Consider the following 12,249-nt stretch of genomic DNA (forward strand, 5'->3'; position numbering starts at 1 on the left):
TTGTGCAATATAGGTGTAAACCATTTTAGACTTAATTTTAAACTGAGTCAATTTAAATTACCAAATTTTGGTGAATATATTTTCTAAACCAGTTTTTACTTCTATTGTTTAATGAGTTGTTGGAAGATATTTTTAAATGACTAGAGGAGACTAGATTAGTATTGCTGGATCTATAATTTAGCGTAATTGAGTGGCCTACCAAATATGTATTTACCATCTGGGTGATAGATTAATGAAAATAGCTAAGCCCTATCATAAACAATAGTGGGATAAAAAGTTCATTTCAAGGGCTTCCCTGGTGGCGCAGTGGTTGAGAGTCCGCCTGCCGATGCAGGGGACACGGGTTCGTGCCCCGGTCCGGGAAGATCCCACATGCCGCGGAGCGGCTGGGCCCGTGAGCCATGGCCGCTGAGCCTGTGCGTCTGGAGCCTGTGCTCCACAACGGGAGAGGCCACAACAGTGAGAGGCCCGCATACCACAAAAAAAAAAAAAAAGTTCATTTCAAAATTTAATCAAAGAATTTGTTAATTTTGGAGAGATAGTTAAAAATTTTATTTTTTAATGCTGGAAATAATATTTTTTCTTTTATTCTGTTCCTTGCCTACATTGAGTGTGAGATTAGAACAGAAGACCACCTGTAAAATCATTCTGATGTCTTAAAATTTCATGATTCCAGAGATACAGTGTGGCAGTTATGTGCTCTAACTCAGATAATTAGCTATAGTGCCTTAAATTAAGGTTGATTCTGTTCTATTAGTGTATTAGTATTTATGGCTAATCACAATGTCAGATGTTAAATTAACCAACAGTTCTTGTCTATTGATCATAAAGTCCTAGAGAGAACAGATTTACAGTTTACCTACATGTGCTAAAATTCTGTAATTCTTTGAAAAAATTAGTTAAATTTTACTTATGTAAGGGTATGATCTTGTTTTTTTTAACTTGATTCACATAAACTTAAAATATTAGAGTAGTATACAAAAAACGTAATTTCTATTTTAGAATGTAGGTTCTGATAGAATTACTACAAAGACTTCTGTATGATGATAGTAAAGATAACAGATGTTAGGGCTGTTTCAAATGATGACATTTCATTTGAATGATTATTTTGATATATTTGGTAAAGACCTGAAAAATACTTAATAAACATCAAAGAGGCTTTTACAGTACAGTATAAATTATATTTACCCCCAAAGAGTGAAGCTAATACTTTATATATGAAGTGAACTTGTTAGCAGTGCAATTTCAAAATTAAACCCCAGTTCATCCTTAGGAAAGATTTGGGATAGAAACTTATAAGCTCTTTTGAGAAAATTAGCAGTTACATTATAGTCATTTTAAAGTTAATTTTTTAAAATAAAGCCCTTTTTATGTTTACAACATCCAGCAGATGAATACATTTGCTAACAATTTGTTTTGTTCCAAATCTTGACCTTTTCACAAAGAAATTCTTCTACTTAGGAAGTGGTCTCTTATGTAGTATTGTTTTCCCTTCTTCATGGGATGATAGATTTTAAGCTGATGGTGGTAAGTTGCAGCACTGGAGATTGCAGCAGAACTTCAGAGAAGCATCACGATGATGCAAATCAGCAAGAGACATATTAAGATGAGACAGAAATTGACAAATAGGTTCTGGAGATTTTGACGTGCGTGTTGAGGCACGTCAATGGTTGAAGCTCTTCTTATAGCAGAGCGAGTGAGGTATTGGACTTTATCCATGACACCAGGACGGCAGGAAGCCTGAAGTTTTAAACGGTCAAGAGAAAGATAAAAAGCTGCCAGCCAAGTGTGAGATCACTGTCTTCTTTTAGGTTGTCTGGAATGTAAAAATAGAAAATGGATTAGCATAATATGTGTAACCTATCCTCTGAACAGGCAAAACAGTTTTGCGTTAATCCCTCTTCCTCAACATTATTTGTATTTATGGCATCAAATATCTCTATAGTCTGTGTGTGTGTTGCTCTGTCTCTGTCAGTCTGTTTTGGTGATGGTCACCATGATGTCTTGTATTTGGGGTGTAATAACTTTAGTCTTTGCCTCCTCCTCTCAAAATGACTGGAAGTATAGTTTGGTTAGGGTGCAGCTTGTTTTGGGCTATTCCCTTGGGCAAAAGTTCTTACATATAGTTTATTTTTTTAATGAATTTATTTATTTTTGGCTGTGTTGGGTCTTTGTTTCTGTGCGTGGGCTTTCTTTAGTTGTGGCGAGTGGGGGCTACTCTTCGTTGCGGTGCGTGGGCTTCTCATTGCGGTGCCTTCTCTTTTTTGTGGAGCACGGGTTCTAGGCGTGTGGGCTGCAGTAGTTGTGGCACGTGGGCTCAGTAGTTGTGGCTTGCGGGCTCAGTAGTTGTGGCTTGCAGGCTCTAGAGTGCAGGCTCAGTAGTTGTGGTGCACGGGCTTAGTTGCTCCATGGCGTGTGGGATCTTCCCAGACCAGGGCTCGAACCCGTGCCCCCTGCATTGGCAGGCAGGTTCTTAACCTCTGCACCACCAGGGAAGTCCTTACATATAGTTTTATTAAGGCTTTTTCTCTGTGAGCATAATTTTTGTGAACATTAGTATATAACTAGCTCCAGAGCAAGTCGTATAATAAGAAATGCATGCATTCAATTATTCTCTGGATGTTGATTTCACTCCAGAATAAAATAGTTCAATGAGCAGTGTTTTACCAGAACTATAGATTCAAATGTTTCTCATTCCTTTTTATGATTTTATAGCTTTGTAGAATATGCTATTTTAAGTAACTTTTTAACAAGATGATATTAAGTACTGAAGGCTGTCAAGACTCAGAAGGCATAGTAATAAAATTATCATTATCTCACTGTCTAGCACAGACAGTTGCTATTTGCAAAGGACCTGTACTTAAGAACAGCATTTCCATTTGTTTTCTTTCAGAGCTCCCACAAGCTATTCTGCCTAATTAATTAATTAGTTGCTGCCTAATCAATTATTGGTGCTAATTAATTAACAAAACAAAACTTAAAACAACAGATCATTGTAGAAAATTAGATATAGATTAAAAATTAGCTGTGAGTTAACTGCCCAGAGATAATAGCTATTAACATTTGGTGATATTTGTTGTCAATCAGGATACGTCTGTGTAAATTTTGAAATAAGAAAAATTAGAAATGGAATTTTAAAAATAACTGTAATTAACTGCCAAAGATAATAGCTGTTAACATTTGTTGATATATCACTGCTAATCAAGATATTACTACCTTACCCCAGCTGCCTGATTTCATTTTCTCTCTAGTGGCTATATGTCTCATGAAAACCCATCTCAACCTTCAGCTGTATTTCTGAGAGAGACTAGTGCTGAAGACAGCAGAGGGAAGAACTGAAAGAATGAGGAAGGGGAAGATATATATTAGGACTGATCAGTTAGAACTCCTCATTTATTGTTACAAAGAAACCATGTGGTATATGGTGGTTAGATTCTATATAATTTCAGCACTTCAACTTGGCTCTATTAATTTTTTTTAACATCTTTTTTGGAGTATAATTGCTTTACAATGGTGTGTTAGTTTCTGCTGTATAACAAAGTGAATCAGCTATACGCATACATATATCCCCATATCCCCTCCCTCTTGCATCTCCCTCCCACCCTCCCTATCCCACCACCCTAGGTGGTCACAAAGCACCGAGCTGATCTCCCTGTGCTATGCAGCTGCTTCCCACTAGCTATCTATTTTACATTTGGTAGTGTATATATATGTTTGAATTATGGGCTTTCATTTGGCTGAAGACTCTGGTCTCCTTCATAGTATTGGCCTATAGTGAGGAGATCCAAAAAACCAACTTAGGTCAAACTTCATTCTTTCAAAGAGTTGGTAACAAACTGTGTTTCTCTAGCGCATATATATATATATATATATATATATATATATATATCTTTAGCATATATTCTTCATTCTCCAACACAAGTGGCTGTTACTTAATAGAAAATGACAGCATAATCTTGGTATAAATTTAATTTAATTACTTTTTTTTTAATTCCTCAGGTAAAATACTATAGAAATAAAGGGGTTTTCTTTTGTTCCTTAAGAAGAAGCATCCTTTAAGTTGTTTCAGCTTATATTTGTTTATTATAGATATAGCGGATTTATACTGTTGGGTAATTGTGGAGAAGGTTTTCTTTGTTACTTTATTATACAAATCTGACTAATCTCTTTATATAGCAGAGTACAACTAAGAAGGTTGTAAAGAATTAGCATTGGTAATTCCTATTTAAACTTAATTTTTGTGAAGTTTCAGGACTTAAATGGTATAAAAGGTCTAAATTTTAAAATTATTGTGAGATATAACATGGAAAAGGAAGAGCAGGCCAGTTATTCATCATGAAGCATATACAAGAGTCACTCCCTACCCTGACACTGGTGAGTGGTACTTGAGTCACATGAAACATGTCACCTTTCCATAAATACTTCATTCCCTTTTATGATTCTGTTCTTTGCACATGTTGTTCTGGCTCTGCCTGGAATGTCTTCCCTCCCCCTGCCTCTACCTTTGATTCTTTGCCAGGCAAACTTCAGTTAATCCTTAAGGCCCAGTTTAAATATCACTTCCTAATGAAACCTTCCATTACTCATTAAAGCAGAATTGGTTATCACCTCTGTTGGATTTTAGTAGGGCTCTGGTATTACCTGTATCAAGATATGGCTATTGGGCTGTGCTGTAATTTTGATTTACATGCCTGTGCCCCCCACTAGAATTCTAGTTCGTGAGTATAAGAAATCACGTGTTTATTTTGTATTCTAGTACTTAGTGCAAAATTAGTACCATTTGAACAAGTCAGTGAAGTTAAACAAGGGTTTTTATGATTTACTTTAATATTTTTAGAAAATTATTAATGATCAAAGATAGTGCTGTGATTAACAGATTAACCATGTAGAAAATAGAATTTGATAAACACATAATCTCCAATATTCTTCTCAAGTCTCTTTCTTTTTGTTAGCCTGAACTGGGTTTTGTACAAGTGGATATTTGGTGTTTGTGAAATACAAAGAGGTGTGCCCTAAATAGATGAGCTATCTAATGATGAATATACAATGAATAGATTTTAAAGATGATCTCATCATACTTCAGCCAACTATTGTTGGAAAAGGATAGTTTGTTCCTGGAGACAAATTGATTATAAAGGAGACAACCAAAGATACTGTCTTATTTCTTGTCAAACTTAGAAATATGTTATAATTCTAAAGTGATTTGTAGTCACTTTATAACCTTATGCTAAAACCAAAACAAACCTACTTTACATGCTGAAATGTTAGCTATATGCATGCAATTTATTGGGCCCAATTTATTTTACAGTGGTACAATCTGCAATGTGTTGAGTCCTAATTCTGCTGAACTTCCAAAATCTGTATGATAATAATTAAGCCAAAATTCATCCCTACAAGATGGGGCTTCCAGTCATATGTTGAGAATTGGAAAAATGTGTGTGGGAACAGCACAGTCCTATTTTTAGAGTTGTCTGTGACCTTCACTACATCATAATTTATGGCATGGTTGTCAGGTGTTTATCTTTTCTTTTTTTTCCTCCTCTGTGGTCACAGCCATCCTATGAGTTTAGAACTCCTGCAGTCTTTTTTTCCTTCTCTTTCTTAGAGCCAAGCTGTTAATGCAGTAGTATTTGGTAGAGAGCCTAGAAAAATAGTTTCACTGTATTTTCATTTAATTTAATCTTTTAGAGCATTCTTTTGGGATAGTCAGAAATAGATTGTGTTGGGGTATTCTGAACTTACATCTGGCCTAAACAACCAAGGAGACTGAAATTAGCTCTACCCCCCCAACACCCCCCTGGGGGGGGCTTTTTAAAAGGATGACAGTTATGTAAGTTAAGTGTTTAGGACAAGAGAAGTAAGGATACTTTGAAAATTAATTCATCATCTGGGCCCTAGTATCAGAATATTGAAAATATGAAAGATGCTTTGATAGGAATTTGGTTGTAGATGTGCCAGATCCCTGTCTCTTGAGTTACATGTAAGAGGCAGAAAAGTACCCACAGAATATCTTGTATGTCTGTGGGCACTGTGATTATTCAAATTTTTGGAAGGATGGGAAGAATAACTCTTTACTGTTCTTTGTAGGATTTATAAAGCCTTTGCTTGTCCGCTTTTCCTCTTTTGCTCAAAAAGATGAAATTGGGAAGTAAATACAGTCAAGTTCAAGATAGTATTCTGTTTTTTTGAAGTGGAAGAAGGAGAGACCAAACTACAGGCAACTCTAATCCTTCAACAGGTATCATGTGCCATGTTAGGCAACATTTTGGGTGCAAGGTACCTTGTCAGCTTCTGCAGTAGTTCTCACTTTGTCTGCATTGATTTCTATTTTTTAAGGTAACATCAGATGCATTCCTGTGCAAAAGGAACCTCAGTAGACTTTTGCAGACTTTTGGTGTCTGCTTTATGACTTGCTAGGCAATTGATACCTTAACGATGTTATATACGCTGAGCAGTAATCCCCACGTGTAATTTAAGCACTTTCAGTGCTTTGCAGAACTTACTGAACTTCAGTTTTTTTTCAGTACTCCCTCTGCTGAAACCATAAATTCCTTAGATTCTTTATTTGTGGTGTTCAGAATTTTGCTTCCCTTTTAATTTTTATCTGCTTGTTTATGCTTTTAGTAAAGTAAACATGGACATATTTTGCTAGTAAATTCAAGTAACACACATCTAAGACTACAGTCTGACAGATCATTTTTTGAAAAATTTTTCCCATTAGGTTGGTTCAGAAGATTAGAATTCTCTATAGATTTGAGTTACAGGACTTGTCTATATTAGGATTATTGGGGGGGGCGTTATTTTTTCCTACTCTTTGCTGTCATTTTCTCAGATAATCCAGAAGCGATTGTGTATGCATCTTTTTTGTTGTGGTTGTTGAATTAAATCAGGACAGTTCATCATTAGATTTGTCATCAATCTGTTGGCATCCAAAAGTTCACTTTGGTAGAATCATTTTCCTTTTGAGATTGCCTAATGCTAATAAACTTGGAAGTTGTATTGGAAGTTATTTTGTGTTAGCAACTTTCCAGAGCTTTGTTGGTCCACACTGGCTATTTGAAAGAATCTTCAAGCTGCTTCTGCCTGGTTATGAGAAGAATTGTGTAAACATATAAAAATCAACATATTCTCCACCCCTAAATTGACCCCATAATAAATTGTTTCCCTGAGTTCAAAGCTCTGCCTTTAGGAAAATTCATTAAACAGCAGCATACAGATTTTCTCTTTGAAATTGGCACACTGCTGTTGCTAGTCTGTAGGCTTGTCTTTATTGTCTGTTTATTATGCTAAGATTATTTGCAATTAAAATATTCTTTTTAACCTTCAGGTTTTTCTTCGGGGGGGAAAAGCATGTGAGGAGGAAGTGTAGAGGAAGTTTTAAGGAAAATGAATGCCAGTTAAATATATCCCCACTAATGTGGGTAAGTTGGCCTCCCTTCTCTCCCTGTTTTGGAAAGACCTGAAGGTGAAATACATTTTAGAAAGCACTAGAGGTCCTCAGTTGACTACAAGTTTACTGGGGTGGAGATGTACACCCAGGCCTCATTTTCTTGTGTTTCTCTGGTAATACATGCTTCGGAGTTATGTAGGGTAAGAACATTGATGTACTATTTCTGGAAATGTTCAAAGAGACTACATATTATCTGATTTAGGTCACTGTAATTTAGAAACATCACTTCCTTGATTTCTGACCTTTAGGTTTTCTTCTTTGCTGGTGTGATCAGTACCGTGTTAACAGTTTAGATGAAAGTTAGTGATTTTCATAGCGTAAATAAAGCAAGATTGCTCTATTCAAGCACTTCAGAACAAATGAGGTTAAATATTTTAAATGGTAGAATGTGAGGAGGTCAGAAATGAAACTTAGGAAAGCCAAGGATTTAATATGGAACTGGAATAAAATACGAAAGTGTGGTTTTTGTTTATGCAAGTGTTCTCCTATCTCCAATTAATTAGTGAGATTAAGAAACAGTACATAACAAAATGTAATTTTTTGAAAAGTTTTGAGGAGAAATTAACCTGAATTTTAGGTATCAAAGCTGAAGATTAAAGACATGAGTATTTTAGCAATAAAACAAATTAAATAAAAAGAAACTTTAATTTGTGCATGTTATTGTTCTTTAAAATCTGTGCAGTTAGTTTGAGTTTTGTCTTCCAGGGTGTATCGCTTAATAACTGAGGACATCTATAACTTTCTTATATTCCTGGCTTTGAAAGTGATCAGAATATTATAAGGCTATTAAGGACATCATACCTCATGCATAAATTTAACTTTAAATGAAATGGAATGGTTTTAAATTAAAATAGAAGTTTGTATCCTCTAACTTTGCCTTTTAGAGTGCCATTTGAGGACTTTCAATTTATTTTGTTTTGCCAATGTCATGATTTATTTTTAAGCCATGTTGATCAGTGGATGAGACGTGTGTGTGCTTTAGAGTCATAAAATCTTGGCTCTTGTCAAGGCTCCACCATTTCCTAGCTCTGTGACCTTGGGCAGTTCACCTTTTTGCATCTGTTCCTAAACTGTAAAATAGAGATGGAGTGTCAAACATATAGGGATTTAAGAGGATCAAATGAAATATTTGTATATGGTGCATTTAGAATATTGTTCAAGAATAAAGAAGGAAGTTTTAATTGTCCTCATTATTCTAGGATTGGTAATAAATATACAGTCTAATTTAGGTACTCTAATTTTTACATTTAATTTTTACTTAAAACTTTAATACATGACACAGTTAATATTTTACCTAATACATTTAATACATTAAAATTTTAATTCTTCTGGGGAACTATTTTGTTTATGTAAATATTCTATCTCCAATTAATTAGTGAGATTAAGAAATAAATAATATCAATAAGTAACAAAATGCAGTTTTTTCTGGAATATTATTTTCCTTTATGTCCACTGAAATACTGTTAAAATAATTTTGATACTTGAGTTTTAGGAAATGATAGTGACATGACTCCTCTTAGTTAGACAGAGTACTCTAGCTCTTTCATGTGTTTTTAAGACTTAATCAATTTTTCATAATTTAAACATCTTTCACATTTCTTCCATTTTATTTCATCAGACACTTTTTTTTTTCTTTTAAGCACTTAGTCTTAAACCACATGAAACAAAGACAGTACTTAAATTTCACATTATGAAAGAGATGAACTAGTTGGGACATTATGTCTGGCACTAGGGCATTATGTTTCAAATTTGAATAACAGTCACTGTAACTATGTAATTTCCGTTAATCTGGCACACGAAGGATAATTTTAATAGCAGAATTTCTGCTCTTTCTAGAAATTAACTTCGTGGAGCAGTATGTGATGTGAAATTTTGGTACTATAAAAGAATTCATGAACATCTCATATGAAGTGTGAGAATGTAATTTGATAGATATTTGAGTAAAAACGCATAAATCTGCTTATAAAACACCTGCACTGAGTGACTCTTGTGTAACATCAAAGGAAAAACATTTTATGAATATGAAGATACTTAGAGGCAGTTAGGGTGCCTCAGTGGTAGACAGAAATTATAAATGCTTTTGCATGCCTCAAGGAAAGCTGCTTAAGGAATTATACAAAGTTCTTATCTATAAAAAGCAGTAGAGTTAACATTGGTCATAAGAACTTAGAATTCTAGAGGTAAATTTTATTTTGACATATATATATATATAAATAAAAATAATGAAATAAAATCAATGTAGTATCCTTTATGCCCTGACTGAAAGTTAAGAATGAAAACACATTTCATATATTAAATTGAGGATAAAGAGTAGAGTAGAATTTAAACAGAAGTTATAAAATTTATGGTGGCATCTCCATTCCTGGGCATTTTTTCATCCTCCTCTCCACCTTCCAAATACAAGAGAGGAAACTGAGGAACACTGGAGGCTAGTAACTTGATAAAAGTATATTCATTAATAGCAAAATAAACATTCATTTGATCAAATTCACTCAAATGAGATACTTAGGAATATTTGTGCTACCAAAATAACGTCTCTTTATTTTTAAAATAAAGAAATTAATGTTCTGTAACTTCAGAAAGAATTTTACATGTTTTTGACAAGTGTTTTGAAATGTCCAAACTTGTTATTTATGATATAATATTGAATTTAATATAAATAACTCAATTTATTAAAAGCTTGGATTTTTTAATAGAAGTTGACTGGACTTAGTTCGTGCTATATGTTCTTAAACTCCACTTCATTAATATTCCCTGTAAAGAATCATAATGATAATATTGGAGTAGTGATGCCAGTAACACAACTGTTCTTAGTATTCCGGATGTAAGCAGACAGCTCAGTCCTACCCTACTTCTCAGCAGAGTAACACATAACAAAATGAAACCATATTTTTGCATGGAGAAATCAAATCACCACTAGTACCAAACATGGTATCATGATTGAAAGATATTTTAATTGGTAGAAATTTACTTTTGAAGAGCAAAATAAAAGTGAAGTTTGAATTAAAATGATAAACCAACAACCAGGACCAAAGATGAATGCTATCTTTATCATTTCTGGGTTAAGTCTTATTCTTACTATCACTGAATGGGTAAGCATTTGTTTAGAAATTAAGCTTTATGTCAGTCAGACATGTTATTATCTAACTTTGAACTGAAGTTTATAAAATATGATTAGCTTTTTAAAAAGCTCAGTAAGTTTGAGCTATAGAAAGTAAGAATTGCCATAATCAGTGAAATCTGTTTCTTACCTTGGCTGTTGTGATGATCACAATATAGAATATTGTAAGTTGTATGAAGTATTATCCGGCGTTTAGCTGGAAAGTTTTCTGACTGTTACCAGAGTTATGGGAACAATTGAAGTAGGTGGAGGAGAAAAAGTGTTCTAGGGAGGTCTTATGATGTCACGCAGGAATTCTGAAGTTATGATTGGTTAGCCATAGTCTTATCACAACCAAACTTTTTAGAATGTCATTTATCTTAACCTTAGGTATGGAAAGGTCATTAACACTTTGTGCCTTTTGTTCTTTATTTTAAAAAGTATATGGGAGGTAAGTGAAAAAGTAAGTTCAGCGTGGTAGAAAGCTCTTTTTTAGAGGTTTATGCATCTTCAGGCTTAGAAGTAATTGTAAACTGAGGGTGATAATGTTGAAGAACTAAAATAAAGTAATAGGAATTTTAATAGAATGAGAATAATAATACTGGCTTAAGCCAAACAGCTTTCATTGAGTTTGTTGTTGCTGTTGCTTTAATACTGCAGATTCATTAGGTTAGCTTCTAGCAAGACAATAATTAAACATTGTCACAGAATCAAATTTTATACCTTTTCCTGACTTATTTTCTTCTTTTCTCATACCTACGTGTGTATGGGGGAGAAGAGTATGTGTGAGAAAGCCAGGCTGAGAAATCTGATTTTGGTTTTAAAAATTTTGTGTTTTCTCAGTTAGGGCTTTAACAACATTTTTATGAATAGTAATTCTCATTTGAACTGATAGATATCACCCCAAGAAAAGTTACTGTTTACACATTTAAGTACTTAGGATTTTTTAACAGCTACATTAACTTACTGTAAAATCTTACTAAAATTCCAATAAGCTGACAGTATCAAGAGTAACTTTCTAGCAAAAAAGAAATAATCACAAATCACTAATCAGTGGCATCCTAGCTAGTGATACTTTATTGACAATAGGTGTGCATGTGTTTGGAAATTTAGTACTTCGGAAAGGGTGTGCCTCATTTAATGCAGTAGTTGTTTTCCTGAAAATTACTGTGTAAATGAAATTTTAGTAAATGGAATGATGTTTTGAACTTCTGAGAACAGAAAAGGATTCCTTCGACAAGCCAGGCATCATTTTCCTGTTTTTTCTAATTTTTTTGTTTATATATTAGATTTACTTAAATCACCACACCTCCAGATTCTAATTCTTAAATCTTGACTGTAATTCTGGAGAAGCTACTTGTTATTTTTAATTTTTAGAATACTTACAGCAGAGTGAACCCAGTCTGCTTCACTCTCTTATGGGTGACTAAAAGCCCTTGCAGCAGCTGCTTATGTGTCCTTAAATGGAGATGATTTTGGCTTCTTCCAAAGAAAGATAAATCCTTTGCTAGAACAAATCTCTTGTTATTTAAAGAATCAACTAAAACTATCAGAAATAACATTCAGCAAAGGCCCTCTGTAAACATTGCTAAGGGAAAATTTTACAACTTAAAAGTAAAACCCCAAATTAAATAAATTGCATGAATGTTTCACAGTTTGCTCAGTGCTATTCAAGCATTTTTTCTTTCAATCATTACAT

General features: G+C 34.0%; 2 protein-coding genes across 2 annotated transcripts in view; one reads left to right on the top strand and one right to left on the bottom strand.

Moving 5' to 3' along the window:
• Positions 1-12,249, top strand: part of CEP85L (centrosomal protein 85L) — a 155,652-nt gene that overhangs the window by 62,112 nt on the left and 81,291 nt on the right. The gene's annotated exons all lie outside the window — the stretch shown is intronic.
• On the bottom strand, positions 451-10,775 carry PLN (phospholamban). Its single transcript, XM_027087776.1, has 2 exons — positions 10,702-10,775; positions 451-1,816 (listed from the first exon to the last, which is right to left on the bottom strand). Exon 2 carries the CDS (start codon positions 1,717-1,719, stop codon positions 1,561-1,563), a length of 159 nt encoding a protein of 52 aa, XP_026943577.1. The 5' UTR covers positions 1,720-1,816; positions 10,702-10,775; the 3' UTR covers positions 451-1,560.

The sequence above is a fragment of the Aethalodelphis obliquidens genome, unplaced genomic scaffold (genome assembly GCF_003676395.1).
Source record: "Aethalodelphis obliquidens isolate GAN/ISIS:26980383/991018 unplaced genomic scaffold, ASM367639v1 scaffold3, whole genome shotgun sequence".
Classification (NCBI taxonomy): domain Eukaryota; kingdom Metazoa; phylum Chordata; class Mammalia; order Artiodactyla; family Delphinidae; genus Aethalodelphis; species Aethalodelphis obliquidens.

Coding starts and splice junctions, on each gene's coding strand:
- PLN (XM_027087776.1), bottom strand. CDS start 1,719: ATGGATAAAGTCCAATACCTCACTCGCTCTGCTATAAGAAGAGCTTCA.